This window comes from Mirounga leonina, unplaced genomic scaffold (assembly GCF_011800145.1).
Source record: "Mirounga leonina isolate KUSES-001 unplaced genomic scaffold, KU_Mleo_1.0 Mir_174, whole genome shotgun sequence".
Lineage (NCBI taxonomy): Eukaryota > Metazoa > Chordata > Mammalia > Carnivora > Phocidae > Mirounga > Mirounga leonina.
Window position 1 is genome coordinate 25,585,066 of NW_023270451.1, and position 24,227 is coordinate 25,609,292.

The 24,227-nt window shown below is 39.2% G+C and overlaps 1 protein-coding gene across 4 annotated transcripts in view; it reads left to right on the plus strand.

Annotated features, from left to right (window-relative positions):
• UMAD1 (UBAP1-MVB12-associated (UMA) domain containing 1) overlaps positions 1-24,227 on the plus strand; it is a 215,538-nt gene that overhangs the window by 140,492 nt on the left and 50,819 nt on the right. For all 4 annotated transcript variants that reach the window (XM_035020631.1, XM_035020632.1, XM_035020630.1 and 1 more), the window contains one exon: positions 6,875-6,948. In XM_035020631.1, coding sequence (XP_034876522.1) covers positions 6,875-6,948 — 74 coding nt within the window. The remainder of the gene's footprint in view (positions 1-6,874; positions 6,949-24,227) is intronic.

Here is a 24,227-nt window from a genome sequence, read left to right on the forward strand (position 1 = left end):
TAATTAAGAGCAGGCAGTAGGACTGATCAGTGGGTCTGACCTCAGTTGGATTTGCTGATATTCCTACTTTCCTGAGTAAACGTGTTTCACTGTTCATGTGCCCCCAGGCTTTTAAGGAGTAAGCAAGGTTTTAACTGTGATTTTAACAGCAGTCAGAAAATTAAAATCGAACATGATGCCTACCTAAAGGTTGTATATCAATATGTATTAAAAGTAAGATCCACACTAATATAAAAAGTAGATTGCCGGTTCTGTTGAACCCTTAGATTTTTTTTTTCATGTTTTAACATTCATTTATAATTCCTTCTTTTTATAAGCCCTTGGTAAGTATGTATATAGAACCGTCTTCTCCACCCCCCTCACCACACCCGCCACAGTCAAATCAACAGATGTTTATCAGGTATTCACTTCATTGTCAGAATGATGCCATTGAGTTAGTTGTAGTCCATCCTTAGCGAATCTGGGGTGTAATAATTTTGGTGTGCTAATTTAATATATTCTCGGTGTCATTTTAATTTGCTTTTCTTTCATCCCTAGTCAGCTTGAACCTTTTCCCATTTTTGTTTGCTAACTTCGTTCCTCCCTCCCTGGCTTAGCTGTTCCTCTTGGCTCTTTTCCTCATGGGATTACAACAATTGCCATCAGAATCCTGACCTGACAGCAGCGGGCTCCTGGGCAGGACATGTCTTCAGCAATTAGTATTTTTGCTTTCTGTCTCTTCTTCCTTTCTTCATTATAGTGGAAAACGGGGAGTAAAATGGATAGTATGGGAAACTGTGGAAGGGAAAACTAAACTAAACTGGAGGAGACTCCAATGTAAAGTGTATTAAGCTGAGTTGGATAACTCAGGTTTTGATAAGTAATGGGAAGCAGCATGAGATTATGTAATGATTTGGCATTGTCGGCGGACTTGGACTCCAACAGCAGGCCTGCCATTCTTGCGTGGATAGAATAAAGCCTACCTCACGGCGCTGCCAAGAGCACTAAATGAGATAACACGCGAGGGCCTCTCCTGTCCTCTCTCCTTTGCAGGGGTACCGGCAACAGCCCCGTGACAAGGGCAGGAGGACACCAGCACTGAAGACGAAACCTTTATCTTGCCCCAACTCCGCCCCCTTCTTCCCTGCCCTTAGCATTGAACGTGTTTTCTCAGTCTAGTCTTCATAGCAGCCTTATTATGTATCATTATTCCCATTTTTCTGATGAGGAAATTGAGGCTCTGAGAAGTTAAGTACCTTGCCCAAGGTCATGGATTTGGTAAAGGATTGAGGTCGAGTTCCGTCAGCTTCCAGAGCCATTCCCTCGCCACAGTGCCAGGCTGCCTTGTATAATGAGTGTGTGACTGACGAATGAAAAGGAGTTAATGGAATGCCCATTCCACTGTTCTTTCCACTACTTCACTTGGTGAATGACTAATAAGCAAACACTCCCAGAGGGTATTTGCATTTTAAAAGAGGAGCTCATTAACCCTAATGAATCTCTAATTGGTGGAATATGCGGGGGAGATATTTCTGCTCACTTGGGCTTCTCCTGTGTCTTCAAGGTGCCTGGTTCGCCTGTTCTCCTCCATGGATCCTCAGCTGTTCTAGAATCAGAATGATGTAGTAGAATGCAGTCACATACTGCTAGTCCACCCCAAATGCCATCGAATGAATTGATGGGAAAAGATGGCTGTGAAAAGATAGCTAAAGGAAAATAGGTGTAGGTTAGCACTGAGGAAGATGAATGTCAAAAGCTGAATAACAAATTTGACAATTTTGAGGGTCTTCTGAAGAATCGGGTAAGAATAATACATTTCATAATCCATTTTAACTTCAGAAACATCTATCAGCATTTTGCATAGTGTATTCATAGACCTCTGTAAGATACCCTCTTAATGGGTATCGGGTGAATAAAATGCTCCATAGTCAAATATATTGTGGAAAAAGTTTTAAAGTTTCTTTCCTTTTTTTTTTTTTTTTTAAGAGGGAGAGAGTGCAGGGAGGGGCAAAGGGAGAGCGAGAATCCCAAGCAGACTCCATGCCCAGCATGGAGCCCAATGTGGGGCTCGATCTTAGGACCCTGAGATCATGACCTGAGCTGAAATCAAGAGTCAGACACTTAACCAACTGAGCCACCCAGGCACCCTTAAAGATTCTTTACTAGAAGAATTTCTCCGAGCCTCTAATATGTTTAAGTGCATTGGAAATCAACAGGAAGGGAATGCGCTCTGCAGATTTTCCTTATACTTTTGACCATAGAAACCTTTTTTCCATGTGAACCCCTCAAAAGTAGTATTTTGTGGACTGTATTCTGAGAAATGCAGTTCTATATAATTCTTCTCTAGTTAAAAGAAAGAAAACAGTTTTCTGTATTCACAGCTTTTCATATTTAGGTAGGCTCCAGCCCTGTCCATATCAGCCCATTCCCCGTCCTTTTAGACCCTAGGGCCTTCCAATAGTAACACCCATCTTCTCCAGATAAGATCTAATCAATTTAGGGGGAAAAAAAACCCCACCAAATAGAGACCAAATTCTCATCTTTATTGCCTAGTAAACTGGTGTTGAAGAATGTGGCTTCTTCCATCAAGGACCAAATGGATTTCTGAACACCAGGCTTATATTGAGCTCCATCCAGTTACAGAAAATGCTGGGCTGGGGCAGGCTTTCCCAGGTGGGAGGAGGTCCCCGTGGAGCGACAGAGCAGACAGCAACGTGCTGTCTGTTGTCCTCCCATTCTCAAGAGAAGGGGAAGAATTAGGGCAGAACCACATGTGCAAAGCCCCCAAAGTTACCAAGCCATGGATTAGAGAGTAGAGGGAGGCCTTGGCTTAATGTTAGTGGAGCTTCCTCCACATTGAAGGAGACCTAAGGAGTGAAGGAACTCCCTCACCCCCTCTCTTGCCAAGACAAGTCTCCTTTGGGTAACCCAAGTAGGCAATAGGGTTCCTCTCCCTTTCTCACTCTTTACCACCATTTCTCCCCACCCTTGACCCAATTCACCCAGTAGATTAGGATCATAATGATACTCTAATGACCATCCCTTGCTTGTTTCCTCATATAACTCAAACATAATTCAGCCTTTTATCCTAGAAAAGGTGGAATACATATAGTCTCTAGAATGGGATCAGGAAGGGCACCCAGCTGGCTGTCAGTAAAGCATGCAACTCTGATCTCAGGGTCATGAGTTTGAGCCCCACATTGAGCATAGTGATAATTTAATTAAAAAAAAAAAAACGGATCAGGAAACTACAGCCTGAAACTTGTTTTTATAAATAAATTTTATCAGAACACAGCCACATTCATTGGTTTATATATTGTTTATGACTGTTTTCAGCCACAAAGGTAGAGTTGAGAATTTTGTGACAGAAACCATAGGACCCATGAAGTCTAAAATGTTTATTATCTAGCACTTTACTGGAAAAATTTGCCAATCCCTAATCTAAAATATAGAGAACTTTTACTTCAGCTCTTTAAGTTCTGAAAGAGCTTCCTTAGTATGTATATGTAGCCTTTATTATTTGTTCTAAATAAAAACTACATTTTAAGCCAAGAAAATTGATGATTGTAAATAATAAGAGGGGTTGTTGCCTTTTGTGAAATTGTTTCTGGCCTTGCAAACTTCTGGAAAGTATCAAGGGGACTGTATTTGCTTTGAAAGATGGGAAGAAAGGACAGAGGCTTGCTCTGGTCAGAAGTGTTTGGCATCATCGGTGGAAAGGGAAGAGAACAGGGGCTTATGGAAGAAAAAAGGAGTCAAGAGAAGTGTCTAGGGGCCCAGAGGGTTGGACCAGCACAAGATCCTGCATTCAGAGCTCCCTTTCGCATCCGTGGGCCCTTCTCTTCACCACTCTCTAACTCAGACTTGATTCCTCCACCTTTGCCCACATCCGTTGGAAACTTCTACCAGACCGGAGAGTCCCTAGAAATGTCAGAAGACTAGGTTCTGCCCCCACTGTGACTGCCTTCTACCTGGGAGACTTGGGGCAAGTCCCTGAGTGCCTCTGCCTCTAGGGGTTCTAGTCTTCTTTATAAACAGCTGACTCGCAAATGAAAAATTTTAATCTATCCAGTGTATAAATCAGAGTTAATGGACAATTTGAAAACTAAAGTACCTTATTTCACATTTGTCACATGCGTCTTTGTTTATTGTTGAAGTATCTAACTTTTGTGTGGGTTATAAAAAATTAGAGAAAATAACTGAATGTTTCTCATGATAAAATAATTCTTCAGTGGGAAGGAAAAACCTTCAAAAATTATATTTCATTGTGACCTGTTCTTTTCTGTTTGTGGTTTGAGCAGTTTTCATTTTGTGCCTTTGTTTATAGAGAATAATCTCGCAGATGGCATTTTTCCTTGTAATCAGTTATTGTCCTATCTGAGTCATCGCCAGACGTGGCATTTCAGTAAATAGTGATTCTACAGTCCCTTCCAGGCAGATGTGTTGTGTGATGTCAGGAACACTGGCTGATAACCTTTCTGGTTATTCAAGCAGTAGGGAGAAATGGAGAAAGCGTCACACAGACACAGAGCTTGAAGTCAGAAAATGGCCAAGTAAGCGCGGACTTCGTGTTGAATGACTTTAGCTAAATACAGTGTTTGTGTGCCTATGGGATAGAGCAATAATCATTCAAAAAGGTAGAAACTCTTGAGTAAATGACCTTTTGTATTGGACAATATATATTGTAAGAATCAGGCTTTGAGTCATTAAACACACTCTGACCTCATTGTGTAGGGCCTTGCATTACCTCGGCTCCTTGGGCTGCTGTGCCCTCACGTTGTTAGCCACGCCAACTAAACTCCTCTGGCATCTGTTTTGCCACCTGTAAACTGGGGGTTGATGACCTTGTCCCTAACTTTCAGAGAGAAGAGAGATTTCTGAAAAGCAGGTTCTCCTCGATCTGCAAATAACTGGTCAGTTTAAACAAGCATTTGCAAAATCAATCAAAATAGTTTGACATGTTAGGTCACAAAAGTAGTTTGATGTAAATGTTTCACTTAACAGTTATTAACTTTATTATCCTATAGACATAACCCAAAAGTTCCTGATGTTTTTGTTTTAGTATGATGGGTTTTTTTCTTATAAATAATCATTAACTGTTCTTAAAATCTAATAAGTTATGCCACAATTATGGATCCCTAGAAGCAGTACACCCTAGTGGTACTTAATACAGCTGCCTTTTAAGTTTAGCAAGTATGTTTTAGAAGGACATTAACTGTATGCTCAAATATAGCTTTTATTACATACCATTTAATATTTTATCTCAGTTTTATGAACTAGGAAGTATAAAGAAAAGTTCACTGATTTATTCAGCTAGTATTTACTGAACACCCATTATGTGGTAGGTCTTGCCAAAGATAATAATGTTGCACATAGCTGAGAACAGAGCTTATAAGCTAGAATATGCATTGATTGATGTGCTTGCATTTTATTTTATTTTTTAAAGATTTATTTATTAATTTTAGAGAGAGTAGGGGAGGGACAGAGGAAGAGGGAGAGAGAGAGAGAGAATCTTAAGCAGGCGCCACACCCAGCCGGGAGCCTGACGCAGGGCTCAATCTCATGACCCTGAGATCATGACCTAAGCCGAAAGCAAGAGTCGGACCCTTAACCAACTGAGCCACCCAGGAGCCCCGTAATTCTTCATGATTTTAGAATTTAACAGGTTTATTTAATTCCTTAAAATTTCAATGAGGCTCTTCCTTGATTATCGGCAATGGTATGCTGAACTTTTGTGTTTCATAAAAAAAGTTAAGCTCAGCCAGGACTTGCATACTTTGTTATCTCCAATCAGGACTTATGACCTTCCTTATTAACAAATTCTTAACCTTTAGTGTTGGCCAAGTCATCATCTATGAATTTTGTAATCTTCCCTGTTGTAGACATTCCTGAGCTGGCTTAATTTTACGGGAAGTGCAGTTTACAAACTACTAAATCAAGCTCTCATTAATTGTTTCTTTACCTACCATGTGTTAATCACAGGTCATTAGTGATAGTTAATAAATTAAAGTAGGCCATTAAGAGATTAAATTATGCTTATACTTACCTATGTTTGTGTCTGTCCTATGTCCTTCGAGCCAGCCTAGTTACCAACTTCACTTAGTAATATAACCCACCCGGGCATCAGCCTTAGGAATCAAAGTATTAACCAAAGGCTAATTTATGAACCTGTTCATTGTTCTTGCCTTCTTTTTTTTTTTTTTTTTAAGATTTTTTTTATTTATTTGACAGAGAAAGACACAGCGAGAGAGGGAACACAAACGGGGAGTGGGAGAGGGAGAAGCAGATTCCCTGCCGAGCAGGGAGCCCGATGCGGGACTTGATCCCAGAACCCTGGGATCATGACCTGAGCCGAAGGCAGTCGCTTAACCAACTGAGCCACCCAGGCGCCCTGTTCTTGCCTTCTGTAAAGATTGTTTGATGTTTGGTTAACTATTACATGCAAATATACATATCTACTCTGAGGCAAATCTACAGACACACAAGTAAACACTATAATGAGTAAACCTTATTTAAAAAACTAACTTGGAGGACAGTTATTCATATTACAAAGACTTTTAATTTGAAAATAATTTGCTGTATCTTCCTTAAGTCATAAGCTCTCCTAGTTTATTTGAAATATGACTTGATTTTCAAAATACGAATTTTTCCAGAGTAAACGTCTATAGAAGCAGGATACATCTCTGGTTTAGGTTGTATGTATGTAGATGTATGTATGATTTCTGGAACCTGTATAAAATTATCATTCTTAGAAATTACCTTACTTTGTAACAAAGGAAATAGTAGTTACTTCCATAATGTGAAACGTATAGTAACGAAAGATATTTTAAATAAATAGAAGACAATTTGGCCTCCAGGGTATGGTAAAGGTTTGTTTTTGTTCTTCTCTTCATAGGAGATACAGAACATGAGCAAAGAAAGGCAGCAAAAGGTAAAACTTCAGAAGCCGAAAGCAGCCCGCCTTTGGAGGTAAGTGAAACTTGGTAAGTCCTTTTGGGGTGAAGCTAACCAGTCAGTATGATTAGATAGTCCTCTGAGGATAAATGGTAACTTCTACTCTTGCTCATGTAGACAGGTGCCTCGGACAGAAAAAGCAGGTGATCTGCTCAAAAGTCAGATATGGCAGCACAGGGAGTGGTTTCGCCAGGGCTAAGCTTTTCCTAATGCTGGAACTGGAAACTCCCAATTGAAAAAAGAGGAAAAGAGCACCTAAGTTAAAACATTTGAACTATTTTTAATTGAGTGACTATTTTCTAATACATTGAGATAAATAGATAATATATGAAGCTGTCGAGAATGGTTTGCAAATAACCTATTCAGAACTGCATTACAGGGGCGCCTGGGTGGCTCAGTCGTTAAGCGTCTGCCTTCGGCTCAGGTCATGATTCCAGGTCCTGGGATCGAACCCCACGTCGGGCTCCCTGCTCCGCCGAGGCCTGCTTCTCCCTCTCCCACTCCCCCTGCTTGTGTTCCCTCTCTCGCTGTGTCTTTCTCTGTCAAATAAATAAAAAAATCTTTAAAAAAAAGAGAACTGCATTACATTACCATTTCTGGTATCAAAGTGTACTCCTTGGCGTTCAGTGGCAAGATTAGGGCATTTGTTCTTTTCCACAGGAGAAAATGATTTCTTCCTTGTGGGTACTTCAAAATGTAATTCAGATACTTCCACATACTACGTAGAAACATACCAACATTATTTAATCACTAAAATAATCATTTTTAAGATTTAGGGGGAAGGTTAATTATTAGGGTACAAGAGACATCCATGAATTTTGGAACTTTGTACATGGTGACACACCCCTATTTATATTCTTCTTACAGCACAGGAAGGTATTGCTGCGTACAGCTAGAGAGAGGTCAGGGACCTGGCCTGTTTGGTTCATCTCTGTAGCCCTAAAGCCTAGCACAGAATAGGCAGTTGAAAAGATTTGTTAAATGTATGGATGAATACACTCACAGTCAGTCAAGATGAATCTTATCCAGTCTCGTGGTTTTAAATTCTACAAAGAGGCTGATGACTCCCCAAGTATATCTCCGTGAGACCTCTCCCCTGAGCTCCAGACTGTACCCAGCTGTCCACATGCCATTTCACTGACAAGTTTCTAGGCAGCTCAGCCTTTACGCAACCAGAGAGGACTGGTTGATTCCCAGCCCCAATACCCTGCAGGTTCTCTCTGCTCAGGTTTTCACCATCTCTGTGTAACAGCACCACACCCTCTACACAGTTGTTTAGAATCCAAACCCCTGAGGTGTCCCGGCTCCTCTCTTCCTCACACTCCGCATGCAGCCCGTCCCTAAGCCCTGTCACCTGTCCCTTTACAACGGGAATCTGACCCCCTCTCAGCACCAGCACTGACAGAACCCTAGGCTGAGTCACCACCCTCACCCTCGTGTTCTTCTCCCTTAAGTCCATTCTCCTACACAGGAGATGGAAATACGAATCAGGTCACATCACTCCTTGGCTGAAACCCTGCCTGCGGCACACTGTTAACTAGAATAAATGCTCTCCTATCTCCTTTCTCCCCACACCCACCTCCCAGCTACTCTTCTGTCCCTTGGTCATGTGAAGCTCCTTCCCACCACAACCTTTGCGTTTGCTCTCCCTTTGTTACCAACGGTCATTCAGGTCTTAGTTCAAATGTCACTTTTCATGACTACCTCAGCTAAAGTGTCTCTTTCCCCCGGTCACTGTCACATAACCCTGTTTTATTTCTTCCATCAAGTTTATTACTTCTCAGATTATTCATTTGTTTACTATCTGCCTCCCCTGACTAGTACAAAAACAGACTCTGTGGGCCTAGAAAAGTGTCTGGTACGTGGAAGGTGCTCAGTAAATACGTGTCAGTGATAATCGAGATTTCCTGTAACGTCATCATCTGCCTGCCAAGTTAAAGGCCTCAGCGTTTCATTTTGACTCACTCTCCTCAATCTCTTTATCAAGTCTATCAAATCTTATTGATTCTGCCTAACAAATATCTTCCAAGTCTGTTTTCTCATTCTCCAACGAGGTCTTCATCTGCTCACTAGACTGTTACTAGATGAGCAGGTTTTGTCACATCAGACCCCCTCCCCCCACCCAATGGCTTGAAACCAGCAGAATAAAGCTTAAAACCAAAATGCTATCCAAACGACACCTCCTTTTTGAACTCTTCTCCCTGCGCTCCCAGCCAGAGAGAACCTCCGTGTCCTCGTACCACGTGTGTTGTCCTTATGACTTCACCGAAGTGTCAGTTCCTGGAAGGTGCAGTCTACAGCTTAGCGAACTAGCTTCAGCCACTAACAGACTGTCAGACCCATGTGGTGTGACAGACATGTCCTGTCAATGATTCTGGGATGGATAAAGGAACAAAGCAGCAGTCTTCTGCAAATGCTGTCTTGGGAGTCTCTTCATTAAATCCTCTTTTTCCTCTTACACTATAAACACATAGTTGGTTTTTTTCTCTTTACCACTATAAAAAGAAAAAATTTTCTTATTTCTTAGGAGTTACCCATAAAAATCTATTAATTTACATTATTTTTGGCACTCTTACTACATTAGTAAGCAAGGGTGTAATGATTTCAGTTAGTTAAAAAAAAAAAAAAGATAGGGGCACCTGGGTGGCTCAGTCGGTTAAGTGTCTGCCTTTGGTTCAGGTCATGATCCCGGGGTCCTGGGATCGAGTCCCATGTCGGGCACCCTGCTCAGCGGGAAGTCTGCTTCTCCTTCTCCCTCGCTGTTCTCTCTCTCTCTGTCAAATAAATAAATAAAAATTTTTAAAAAGATACACATCTGATTAAGAAACCATAACTATTGTACCGAGCAGAAAAGATTCTTGCTATTTTCATTTTTAGTGGCTATACAAGAAATGTTGAAATATTATTTATAATGAGAATATGTTTGGTAAATTAGTGTGGGTTCCATAATGCCTAAAAATAACGCTTTAATTGCCCAAATATAACTCCCTTTTCTAAGGACCCTTTGGAGAAGGTGGCTTTTAGTATATTGAAATAGGTTTTTTGGTGAGTTCAGATAAACATCAAGATTGCCTGCTATTCTCAAGGAATTGTTGGACCTGGGGTGGAGAGGATGTAAATATACATACGACTCTGATTCTTAGCTATAGAAGCAGAAATTCTCAATTGATTCATGGAAAAATTAGAAAGCGCTATAAATCACTATAATAAAAGATGGAATAAAAAATTTCCTTAAACTCCATAACTTCAAAGATAAGTGAGATTTCAGGGAAGGAATAGGTATCATTAGGGAGGGAGAGTGAAGAGAGACCTCAGGCAGTAGGTGAGCTTTGGACCATGAAAGAATTTGTCTTACTATTTACACAATTAATTCCTGTATGATAAATTCCTGTGAAATTCCTTAATGAAATCCTTCAATAAGAACATTTTTAATAAAAACTTAGAAATACAGGGGCAAATCATGGTATGAAATGACTTTCCACACAGGAATCTCAGTGATGGATGATAAAGGGTTAAGAAATGAATGGAACTCGTCGTGTGCCACACTGTAGTTTTGATGGCAGTTAAAATATTTTAAGTAGTCTGTGATATTTTTTCCTTACACTTCATAGCCCAAGTATACTTAAAACATGTGTTCCTCTCCAAATAGAGTCTCTCCCAACATCGTGGAAATTCTAGCATCTAGCATCTAGAATATAATGTGCAAAAAAAGAGATCTAGTTTGGACATCAAATAAGTTCATTTTTACAGAGGTGGATTATGAGATATCTTCCTGTGTTTACACAAATGACTCTGAAAGACAGCATATTTATTTGTATTAAGTAATTAGTGGGACTTTTTACTTTGTGAACTGAAAGTAATGTGGCATTCATTTCAGAAAAACATAATTTCTCAGCGTACTTGTCTTCTTCAGTCCCCTTCCCTAAATATTTTAGGGTGTCTCTCAATGATGACTTTAAGTAGTGACTACTGTTTCTACCTTGGTGTTCCTCTATATGATCCCAGAGCATCATCACCTAAAATAGGATAACTTAAGGAAATATTGAACCATCTAGTCATCCAATGTGGTTACTCTCACGCTGCGCTTTAATCCGTGTTTTAAGAGCCACTGGTAGCTTTTAAGAGAGTTCATCCTGTTTTCGGTGCGTAGAGCGTGAGCCCCTATAAGCCCATGTTTGGGCTTATTGAAATGAAAGTCATTAGACTCTAGCACTTGGGGAAAGCGTTATAATTTGGAACAAATTGCAACTGGAGGATTATCCATCTCCTTCTGTTCCTTCTTTTTTTTTTCTTGTTGCCTTTCTGGGTGAATTTTGGTCCTGAGCTGTAATGATGTTGCCACTACTTACTGTTTCTGCCAGTCTAGGGGCCGGTTACTTAGAGCTCGGGGATAAACCCACAGATTCACGGGGGGCCTCGTTTTGAGTTTTTGCCTTTATGACTCCTCTTTTCAGGGAAATAAACATTACAAGTAAGCAAGTAATTAGTCATTATTTTCAAATCATCAGTCATGGCAAGTGTTTTGTATTGTGAAAACTGGAACCATATTAGCTACTAATTTACTAGTGGGCCTATTCTTTTTTGGTTTTGTAGGTATATTTCAAAAGCTATGACTATGTAAATTTCAGGTTCTTTAATTATATCCACTTTTGGTGACTATTAATTTCAACCTCTTTTAGTAGATACTTTTAGTGTGTATTGAACTTAAATTTCTTTTATTTGTACTACAAAAATTATTTTTATATGTGCATTTAGTTTCAGTTTCCAAGCCTGAGGAATATGTTTATTTATTTAGTTTACTGGCCTAAAGATAACAAAACACAAAAACAAGCCAATAAAAATCTCCCCACAAAACCACAATTCTATTTATATATTTGTCTTGAGTGACAACTAATTCACATATGCATATGGAGACACATATAAAATAATAACTAACAGATGGTATAGCTGCAAAGTAGGATTTATAAAGATTATTATCAGCTGGTGGTATTGAGATACTACTGTGGTTATGCTGACAGAAGACACAAAAATTATTTATAATAATAAACTGTGACACTAATATCCCCCCCAACTTCTGTTAACCAAAGTAGCTTATTGCATATTTAATATAAATTTCTTAATGACGACCTAAAACAATCTTACAGCCAATTTGTGCTAGGAAATTTAATAGACAGCAATTGCAAAACAGTAATTGAGGTAACCACAACAAAATGCTTGCTAAAATTGTTAAGTGCAGAATACTAGAATCCCTGAAAAGTAAAGTAAATATTTGGGGGACTTTGTTGAGCTCATTTCAAGCATACTTCTCAATGTAGTATGCTGAATCTGTGTGTGTGTCTTTTTAACTTATGTATTTGAAAATAGTTGAGTTACCTGTGGAATTCACAGTTCAGTAATTTAGGAAACAAAAGATTTTTTGTTTGTTTAGAAAGGCATGGAATGCACATATTAATGAAACATGTCCACTTTTCTTTTAATGTGTTTTTGCACTTCCCTTAAGTCTTTTAACAGAGTGGAGGAGCGTTCAGACTCTGTAGGGATTAATTTCCTTGTTTTTATTTCAGATAGTCATTAAAATGAATGAAAATATCCTTGAGCTTTGTGAATTCCATATGAAAAAGACTTTGGTTGCCATTTCTTAAAAGGGGAGTAAGATGATCTCATTAAAGACTGGGTTCTGTGTAGAAAAGAATCGGGGTCCTGTGGTGCAGGAAAAAGGGGACAGGAGGGAGTGATTTTCAAGAAGAGTTTTAAGAATAGCAAACATTCCTCTACCAGGTGTCAGGATTTCAGCTTTAAGAATTTTCTAGTATAACACAGCATCTGAGTTTATTAATTTAAAGTATTGGGGTTATTAAGATGATAATGAAACTTGTTTATTCTCACAAGATATTCATAGTCCAAATACAGGTATAATGGGTATTGATATTAAAAGCTGTTTAAATTGGTACAACCATTTTTGGTAAGCATTTTGGTAATAAGTATCAAGAGCCATAAAGATGTTAATATATTTTGACAGTAATTCCACTTCTAGGATTCTATTCTAAGAAAATAATCTTTTCAATCCCCAAGAAGTTCTACGTGCAAAAAAAAAAAAAGGCAGTTCATTCAATGGAATATTTTTCAGTTTTCTTAAATGCAATTTATGATTAGTTTTCAATAAAATATAAAAACTCTTGGTTTCATAATTTCAGTTAAAAATATGAGGTACAAAATTGTATATACAGTATTGTTGCTATGTAAAAACTGCAGAAAAAGATGATGTTGTCCATAAAAGCATTAAGGGTAGTTGCCTTTGGGATGATAGCTCTATGAGTTAAATCATTCTTTCCGGTGTTCTTGTTTTCCAATTTGTCTGTAATGAGTGTATTTTTTATTTTAAATGTTAGTGAGGTTGGTGATGAGGAAATGATGTATTCACTCAAGGGCAGATTTTGCTTAATAGAAGAACTATTTTATATGGCAGTAAAAACAGTGGAGTAGGCTATTGAGGATGATCCTTAGGAGACATGTTGGGATGTTTCTGCCTTGGCTCATTTAGGTTTAAGATCCCTTAATTAGTTGATCACAGAGCACCACATCTGATCACGATTTATCAAAACCTCTGTCCTCTCACCCAGGGTCCTCTCCAGCAGGGAGAAGAGTGAGGTGACCTGGAGGTTATTCTTCACATCTCATTGGAAATCACACAGCCCAAACTTTTCTCGTTGATCAACCTGTCAGTGTCATTGTATCAGCTATAAAGTCATATTTCCCCCCAAAATATGTTGTGGGCTATCAGTTTAAACATATATTTGTCTAAAAACCTTGCTTTTTTTTTTTATATCTATGATGTTGAGACACTTAGTTGAACATAATTAATTTCTCCCTTTATAATAATTAGTTTATGAGAATATAATTTTATCAGATGAGTTTAAGGATCTTTGTTTTTTGTTTCCCCTAATACAAAACCTTTTCAAATTTCTGATTTACTGAGAAATGAAGCACAGTTGGATTATGTCATTTAAATGGTAAATTTAATTCTTTAATGTGTTTATCCTCCTTATACAAGATATCCTTTGGGAAGAAGATTTTGTAGAGTGCATTTCTCTCATCTTTATTTTCATTTGAATGATTGCACCATATAATATAGTAAAAAGTACATTTTGGGGGACTCCCCTGCTCATCGAATGTATCATCTGGGAGCAGTTGCCAAGGTTCTCTTCAAGTTCAATTCTCAGTCAATGAAATAGGTGTAGGTGGGTTAGATGCGGCATCTGAGATTTTTTTCTTGCCCAGAAGTCCTGGCTCTTCACCACTTTGGAAAGTGAATTGGGATTGTGCCACCAAATGCCAACCTTTATATTACTACTGTGATGGTGGTGAGGAGGTGGTGATGGACGGGAAGGTGGGGATCTGCTGCATAATGAAGATTTTAGGCATTGATTAATCAAGATTTTATGCTTGTTAGGAATGGTCCAGCAGTCGTTGCTGGTAAATTGTCAGACTGCAGAAACTACTTCCAAGGTCCTTGCTCTTCTAAGATCTGTCTTGGGCCACTGGTAAAGAACAATTAAAACACTTTATTATTTCTGTAGATCTATAAACATTTGACTTTTGTATTTGACAATCAGATTAGCATAGGTTGTTGATTGCCCAAAACACTGGCAAGATGAATTAACTTGAGGCATGCTTATCAGAGTTTGTAAAGATCTTTTCTGTAACTTCAAATTTGTATATTTTTGTTACCACTCCATCTTGGTCCTAATTTCATTTTCACTGGAAAAAATTATAATCGAAAGGTCATAATTCTGGTGTTTGCTGGTTTCCATTGGGGTTAACTAGTACACTGAAACATAACGTTCATTCATCCTAGTCAGTAAGGCCAAACTACGTGAGGTATATGAGAGCTGCCCCTGTTTCTATCCAAAATGCACATATGGTGTGGGTGAGCCAGTGATGTGAGTTTTACGCAGTGTTTCTGCTCGTGTACACAGTCTGTTGCCCAGCACCAATTATTCCCTGCCAGAAACCCGCTAACCTGCTGCTTTTGTAGCTCTGCTTGATGAAGCTCGGCAGCTTAAAGTGACCACGATGATATTTATTTAACTTCAGCAATCTTAGTTTGTTAAAGTTGTGTAACTTTAACCACCTGTCTCATCTGCTGATTTATTGCAGCTGATTGCCATTAGAATCAAAGAACTGGAACCTTGTTACTGCATTGCACGGAGCTGCATTAGATCCAATATGTGTTTATTATATATGTGGAGGAGGAGGAACCCATATGTGGAAATACTAGCTTTTTGCTTCGCAGATCTAGTCTTCTATCTCCAAGTGAGAAAATATTATTTTAAAAAGTATATAGGCTATTCCGTTTATATTTTGGTAGCCATTTTGTTGTCATTTTTCCAGTTTTCCCACTTTTATAGTTTTAAAAACCACGAAATCAGCAGGGTGAGAGGTCCATGTTGGGAGAACAACTGTTCTCTATTTCCCATAGCCATCTTTTTTCTAATCCCCTGTTTTTTAATTAGTAACAAATGGTCCTTATTTTTTCCTCCTTCGGTTCATGTTACAGTCGTAACTTCTTGTGACTTCATAGAGAGTTTAAATTAAAGCACAGCCGTATTCATGTTGTCTTCACACAACTAGAGATTCTTTTTTTGAGAGACATTTCAACTGACTATTTAGCAATGGAAAAGTAGCATGCAGATATGTCCTTGGTCTAATTGGCATTTTCTGAATATTCCACTTTGTACCTTACTGAGGACTCTTGGTGTGAATACGCTTATGAGGATGCACATATATGAATACATACAAAACAGTTACACTGTAGTGAAGCTCAGCTAAATTTACATCGATTTTTACATTGCTTTCCAGACCTGGCAGGCACTGTTCCTTACATGTGTCCCTTTTTAAAAATGAACTTCTGTGCTCTTCTGCCCTGCTCAATAATTAACATTAATTTCCACCTATTCAAGGACCATTTAATGTCCACTTTTGGGATGTCATATCCTTAGGAACATGGCTTTCACGCATTGCCTTTTAAATTAGTTAAGACATCATTATAGGTGTGAATTCATAAATCTTCTCTACCACCCGTTATATAATAGAGAGTATATATACTAGAACCTCCTAATGTAAAAGCCAAAAGCCATAATTTTTTTTAAAGTAATAGCAACCCACATTTTCTCTGCCTTTTTTTTACTTATTTTTATTGCTCTTTTTTAAAAATTTTATTTTATTATGTTATGCTAATCACCATACATTACATCATTAGTTTTTGATATAGTGTTCCATGATTCATTGTTTGCTTATAACACCCAGTGCTCCATTCAATACGTGCCCTCTTTAATACCCATCACCAGGCTAACCCATCCCCCCCACCCCCTCCCCTCTAGAACCCTTAGTTTGTCTCTCAGAGTCCATAGTCTCTCATGGTTCATCTTCCCCTCCGATTCCCCCCCTCCTTCATTTTTCCCTTCCTACTATCTTCTTTTTTTAACATATAATGTATTATTTGTTTCAGAGGTACAGGTCTGTGATTCATCAGTCTTACACAATTCACAGCGCTCACCGTAGCACATACCCTCCCCAGTGTCCATCACCCAGCCACCCCATCCCTCCCACCCCCCACCACTCCAGCAACCCTCAGTTTGTTTCCTGAGATTCTACCTTTTTATGCCACTTGGAGAAGAAGAGACTGGCATATACTCTACCTGAGAGCACAGTGATAGTGGACTGAAGTATCGTTTACACAGTAATAAAAAGCCCATAAAAACTTTCTTAGAACTTCTGAACTGAAAAGTGTGTGAACTGTTGCATAATCCTACTTCTTAAGCTGGTTTTGGTTGGAGAGTAATTGCCAGAACATGCTATTTGTTTACCTAGATGTTCGGGGATTCGAACTAGATCAAGCCAGTCCATCAGAGTGCATTTCTATCTCATTGCCTTAGTCCTGCCCAGATTGCCTGCCCTGAACGGTTTTTCAGCTTGACTGAGTAACTCTGTGAGAAATTGTTATGTGGAATACAGTCTGACATTTATTCTGAGGGAGTTACTAAGACATTGTCTACTACATGACACAGTTTCCCCCGTGTCAAGTCCCACTCAGGTCTTCTGGCTTCTTATTGCTTTTGTATGAATTGAAAATATTTTGTTTCTCCTGAGGTGGTAATATTCCCTTTATCTCAGGGCCATCGTGAATTCTGCACCTCGTCACTTTTTCTGTTTTCCTTTGGCAGGAGGAAGCTCAGATCTAAATGTACAGCTCCATTTTAGTAATTATTTAGCATCCTGTAGAATATGGATTTGCATACTTTATTTTCCTCTTTTCTCTGCTCCGCTGTTTTTCCTGTACATGAATTTTAAATTTACTATGACTCTTGTTAGCTGCTTCAGATTCAGTGTGGAGAGGAAAGGGTCAAAATTTGCACACATGTAAGTAATGTATGTAATACTTATATAAAATAAGTCTATTTCATGTGTGCATTTTATTTTACTAGGTTATAAGAGATACATACTAGGTTCTAAGATATTATATATATACACACACACATACACAATTTTAATTTTCTTGCATTCCTCTTTTTTTTTTAAATGTGATAAAATTATACATGTGTTTTTTCCTGTGAGAATTTATGGACATGGGGCACCTTACTTAATGTCCCTCCCATGCCTCAGGCTCACACCCTGCTCTCCAGTCAGTGTGATTTCTTCAGGGTGGTTGTTGACTGGAGGACAGGGGTAGAAGGAGCCTCCTTTCCAGATCATCAACTTTGTCCAGTTGCTTTCAGGCAGAGTGTCCCTTCAGCTTCTGCAGCTCGCACTACTTGCTCCATCAGCCACTTTGTAGCCTCCTTCTACACACTTTTTTTCATGCTCTAGACATACTTTTTAGATGGTTTACTAGTTGGATTTTAGATATAAGTATGGAAGATCTAGGAAAAGTGACTGCCTCATTTAGAGACACTGTCTTGGGAGTCATGATTTCTCACAGTGGTGAATCTACAGGACCCCTACAGGAGCACGGAGTGCGGCCAGAGGGTGAATGCTATCACCAGATAGACTTGGAGCTCAGATCTTGGCTTCCCCATATATCAGCATGGTGCCTTTGATAATACTTAGCGTCTTAGATCTTCGGGTCCCCTTTCTGTAAAATGTGAATGGAAGTACTTACCTTGCAGGGTTACTGTAAGACTTAAATGAGTCAATATGTAATTTTTGTTTATATGTTTACATACTCAGTGTCTGACATACGCTGGACACTCAGTAAATGTTTCTTTTTCAGTTGGAAGGAAATTATGGTTAATGCCTTGAAAATCATACTAAAGTAGGGTTGAAGGGATTAAATCAGGAATTGTGCTCAGATGAAAGTTATAAACGCCTGAAAGGCACCAGCTTAAATTAGGGCTTTATTTGTCCCATGTGATGAAAAATCTCTTGGAAGGTGGTGGAAGCACTGCTTCAGGAATTCAGGTTTGTCAAGACTGATGTCCTATGAGTCTTGATCTTTTCCTCATAGTTTGCAAGATGGCTACTGTAGCTCCAGCCATCATATCCAGTTTCCAGGAAGTTGGAAAAAGGAAGGATAGTGAAGGGAGAATGAAAGTACCTGTGACCAGAAACGTTCCAAAACCTCTCTAGCAGAGATTTATTGGCCTTAATGTGTCACATGGCTACCCTTAGCAGCAATGTAGCCTGGGAAATGTTTTTAACCTAGTATTTTGCTACCCCCAGCAAAATCAGAGTTCATTAATGAAGAGAAAAGGAAAGATGAATATTGGATGGACTGCAAAAGTCTCTGACATAGATATGATCCTATTTTGCTTTTAGAAGCTTCATTTTTCTAACAATAGACATCAGTGTGGATGCGAGTGAGGGCAGTAGAGAGAAATACCCATTGGAGATAACTAGACTCTGTTTGGAGGCAAGAGCTCTTTGAGTGGTCAAAAGGGATGGGAAATAAAGAAGGATATTTACTTTATTATTATCTTTTGAATCTATGACAAGTTAGGCTGATAGGAATTTTACTGTATTATCATTAATTTTTACAGATGAGGTAGGCTCTATTATCTGTTTTATTGCGGAGGCAACCAAGTCTCAAGAATATCGATTTCCCAAGGTCACACAGCCAGTAACGATAATGGAGCCAGAAGTCAGACTCGCACCCGACGAACCACAGGATCTTTGCTTTGCACCATATGGCGTTCCTATAGCACTCTCGAGAAACCTGCTATTGTACTTGGCTTTTATTTTTCCATAATGCCTTGTACTCCTGGGGTCCGTAATAACTATATTTTGGCCTCACTATTTGTGTACAGAACTAAACTGAGGGGGTGCCTGGGTGGCTCAGTCATTAAGCGTCTGCCTTCGGCTCAGGTCATGATCCCAGGTTCCTGGGATCGAGCCCCGCATCGGGCTCCATGCTCCGCGTGGAGTCTGCTTCTCCCTCTCCCACTCCCCCTGCTTGTGTTCCCCCTCTCGCTATCTCTCTCTCTGTCAAATAAATAAATAAAATCTTAAAAAAAAAAAAAAACTGAGCATCACATAAAGGATTGCTGCTGTTGGCTGCTGAAGGTTGGACGGAGAAGCCCGGGAGGAGCACAGGTGGCGCTTCCCTCTCATCACCACCACTCAGGGGTGGGGGCGGCGGCCTCTGTATTTCTGCCTCTAGAGTCAGTGGCGCCTGGGGACGTTCTTTAGGACAGAAGGAATGTGGCACAGCAGCAGTGACTCAGGAAGCCAGAATCCAAAATTGAAAGCTGATAGAATGACGTGATGAGACAGGTATCTTCTCAAGTCAGAACCCAGGGAATTACCCTTGACTTCTTCCTCTTCCTCCACTCTCAACCCAGTTGGTCACCCAGTGACTTTGCTTCCACCTCACTTAGCTGCCCTTTCCACTCCCTCCCCACCGCAGCCGCAGTAGTTCAGGCCCAATTATCTCTCACGTTGACTATTGTGAAGAGTTTCTGAGATGGCCTCCTGGTCCTCAGTCTTACCATCATTCGGTCCATTTGCCCACAGATATGACCATGGAGCTGCCTTACCTGATGACGTTAGGCGCTCTTCAGCTGTTTCCAGTATAAAATCCAGTAACTTTGTCTGAGGCACATGTCCCTTCATGATCTGGCCTTGCCCCGTATAAATATCCAGGTCATTCTGTGTCACCATACAGAGTTTATTTACCATGCCATGAACCTGTTCCCTTCCTTGGAGTTTATATGTGCAATTCGCTCCTTTTCCTGGAGAGCCTTCTTTATCTTTTACCCCTCATGTTCACCTGGAAAATCCCTATTTATCTTCAGGCCTCTGCTCAAGTATCTTTCATTTTTGATGCCATCTTTGTCTCCCTTAGGCCAAGTCCTCTCCTCTGCCTCCTCAATGCCTTTACATGCCTGTGTTCTAGCTCCTTGTATCATGCCCAAAACCATCATGAAGTAGTGAATCCTGGTTGACCCAGCATTGTGTTCCCTGTGCCTGGCATAGGCCAGCCACTCTATAAATGTTTAATGCTAGTTGTGTGCAGGAGTGAACATTTAGGTTAGACCTAAGACAGAATAACTTGTCCAGTTCATTATTCTAGCCCTGAAACACCATAACTTTGGGCAAGTTCCTTATTCTTTTAATGCTGGATTAACGGGAGCATATATGCAAAATCACTCCATCTCCCTGCGTTGAACTGTTCTCACCAAGTTCTTCCATGGCTTCTGTTAGTTTTTCAGGCTATCTTTATTTATTATTATTTTTTAAAGATTTTTTTTTTAAGTAATCTCTACACCCAACACGGGGCTCAAACTCACAACCCCGAGATCAAGAGTTGCACACTCTACCAACTGAGCCAGCCGGGTGCCCCATCAGGTTATCTTTAATCAATCCGATTAGGCCAGCTCAGTGATGATTCTAATCCCCAAATCCTAAAGGAGCTCTTAGCTCTATCATGTATTAGGCCTTTCCTCAAAACTCAGTTGTGTATTCGGTGTTTTTCCTCTATGTTGACTGTTGTGGGCATCCATTCCTGGTGGAAGACACATTTTAAATAATATTTTTAAATGCATCAAAACGTGTTTCCTCTTACTTTTTAGTGATTCCTAAGTATCTTTTATTTAAATTTTTCAATTTGAGTCTAGTTGACAAACTCAACGTTACATTCGTTTCCGAGTGATTATGCTGTGCTCACCCTAGGTGTAGCCTCCATCTGTCACCACACAACACTCTTACAGCACCACTGTCTGTATTCCCTATGTTGTACCTTTTATTCTCATGTGATTCCTAAATATCTTTCTGTATGTGTTTTGTCCCTTTTAGCTATTTAGTACAAGACTTTCTTGCGCAAAAATTAAGTTGACAAAGTAAGTACATGATAAGCATCTGAAGATTTTCTTCAAACCAAAATATTTTTAATACTTCTTAAACTTTTCATTCCCAATTTTTAATATGTCAAACGTTTACATTCAACAGTTGTGTAGACTGTGCTGTATATGACAAGGTATAGGTAATTACTAGAAGAATAGAAGATTCTTGAAACCTGCGACTTTCACTGTCTTATTTATTGCTGAAACCCCAGAGCCTAAAAACAACACCTATATGAAATCCGTGTCACATAAACAGCTGTTGAAGGAAGGAAATAAGGAAGCAACATAGTAGCATTTTAGCTCCCCAGGGCCCGGGCGGCCAGTGCCCCAGTGAACTCGCAAGTCCAAGTCAATGTACCGATATACACTCGTACATCATACCTACAGAGAGCCTGCAGGAATCACACTTGTGCAAAAGGGCCACTGAGGCAGATCAAAAAGAGGTATGTACCATTTTCAGTTGGATAAATCTCCATGGGTGTACATGTTTTTGTTTTTTTTTAACCTCTACTTCATGCCTATTGACAATGAGAACCAAAACCAGTATTCTGTGCTTTCAACTTAGTTGTAGTTTTGCTCTGAAAGAAGAATGGATCCAGATTCTAGCATAAGGTTAGTCACCAGAAGATCCTCTGAGTAACTTTGCATTGGCATCTTTATCATTGCCTAACTAAAACCTGATTAGCCTGCTTAATAAAACTACAATTCCTAGCTTCTTATCAAAGAGATTTTTGAACTGTCAGACCATTTCATTTATTTCAATAAATATTTCTTGAACACCTATTTTGGCCAAGGCTCTGTTAAATGTTGTTCTCCACGTCTGAAAATTTCTGGGCTATTACCCTGTTGAAGATTTGTAGTTAAGAAAAAATTGTGTTGCACTTCTAAAAGCTCATCATTGCAAGATCGTGCAAGACAGTTGACCATAACTGAAGCCCAGGCTTGGAGGCTGTAACTGTCTTTCAGAGGTAATCATCACTCAGGCAAATTTTAGGGCATCACAAAGTTAACCGTCAATTAACCAAATGACTCAGTTAACCACTGCCTTAACCAAGTTAAGTGTCAAGGAGTTTTACTGATGCAGAAAGGTGGTGCCACAGGAGAGTATGAGATCTGAAAATGATATATTAGGAGAAGTTTAAGGTTAAATTATATATAAATTATGGGTAAAAGCATAATATGGGAATGTTTACTTTTTCTGATATAGTCATCTCATAAGTGATTTAGGGGACTATTCTGTTTGTATCTCAAGATCTTTTTAGGTGTTGATTATAACATTTATAATTCTATTAACATTTTGGTTTTGGTTCCTAATATATTGCCTGGAATTGTCAGTCAAATCAAAACCCAAACTTGAAATTAAAATTTTCTAACATCTCATGAGAGAGAAGAAAAAAATGAATTGGCATTCATTTTTTTTTTTAATTATGCCTTTTAAATTTCAAATGTTCAGATTTGAGGATTAAATACTGGCACCTTTCTGTCATTTATTTTTCTACTAATGATCATCCCTGCTTCGGCTCTTTAAAATGGTTTGTTGGGTTTTGGTTTAGCATGCAAGCCCTTAAGCTGTCTTTTGTCATTTCATAAGGGCCAAGAGCTTGTTAGCCTGGAATTTAGTGTATTTTGATAGTCATCTGTTTTTAGTTATCCTTTTCTTGATTTTTTGGAACTCTTTTCATGAGGAAAGTCCACGATTCTTACCAATTAGTCATAAACCAATTTAGGTTTAGGAATTACATAATTTACTACTTTGGAACACTATAGTATTCAAAGACCAAATGATAAAGATGTGAATATTTCACTGAATGTTGGGCGATGTGGCTGATAATTAGATCCTGAGAAAAAAAACTCCTGAAATTTATGGCAAGATCAGAAATGGGGCCAGGGAAAACAAGTAGTTTAATATATAAATACTTGTTATTAGTGAAAATTAAGCATGGCCTTCTTAGGATTCAGTCCCTGTTTTTAGCGGTATAGTTTATGTTTTCAGTGTGTGCATTAACACAAATAACAAGTGACTACACAGGTGGCTTGAGATTTGACTCACAGGAAAACATTAAGTAGTAATTAAGAACAAGGTTCTCTTTCTTTTCTTTCCTTCTTTCCTTCCTTCCTTTTTTTAGTTTGTGAAATTTTAACTCTACTGCCAAATGTGGTCACTACTTGCCACGTGTAGCTTTAGCACTTGAAATGTGACTAGTCTGAATTCAGATGTGCTAAAGTGTAAAAAACTATAAAAACCGTACTGGGTTCCAAAGACTTGGTATGAAAAAAAAGATCAGAAATATCTCAATAATAATTTATGTTGAATACATGTTATGATAATATTCTGGAGATACTGGGTTAAAAAAGTATTAAAGTTAATTTCACCTTTTTCTTTTACCTTTTCTACTGTGGCTGAAAATCGCGTATGTGGCTCGCCTTAAATTTTACTGGACAATGCTAGTCTCATGGGTTAAAAAGATCCTCAATATGTATAGTAAATATTAGTTATAGCAGCATGTTTGATTCAGATTTTAACCTCTTGAAGAATCCATTTTGGGGGCAGTTGGAGAAGCCCAATTATTCTTCTGCTCCGGGCAAGGACCGCAGGTTGAAGCAGCTGTTGTTCGGACTTACCAACCCCGTTCAGTTGACTGATAGCAATCGATAGATAGTTCCGGAAGGAGTAAGTGTCTCTTTGTTGCGCAGCCTACATGAATGAACTGCACCTAGTGTTTCCCTGTTTGTTTTTTTTTTAAAGATTTTATTTATTTATTTGAGACAGAATGAGAGAGAGCATGAGAAGGGGGAGGGTCAGAGGGAGAAGCAGACTCCCCGCCGAGCAGGGAGCCCGATGCAGGACTCGATCCCAGGACCCCAGGATCATGACCTGAGTCGAAGGCAGTTGCTTAACCAACTGAGCCACCCAGGCGCCCTGTTTCTCTGTTCTGTACCTCTCTGCCCCTGATGGCT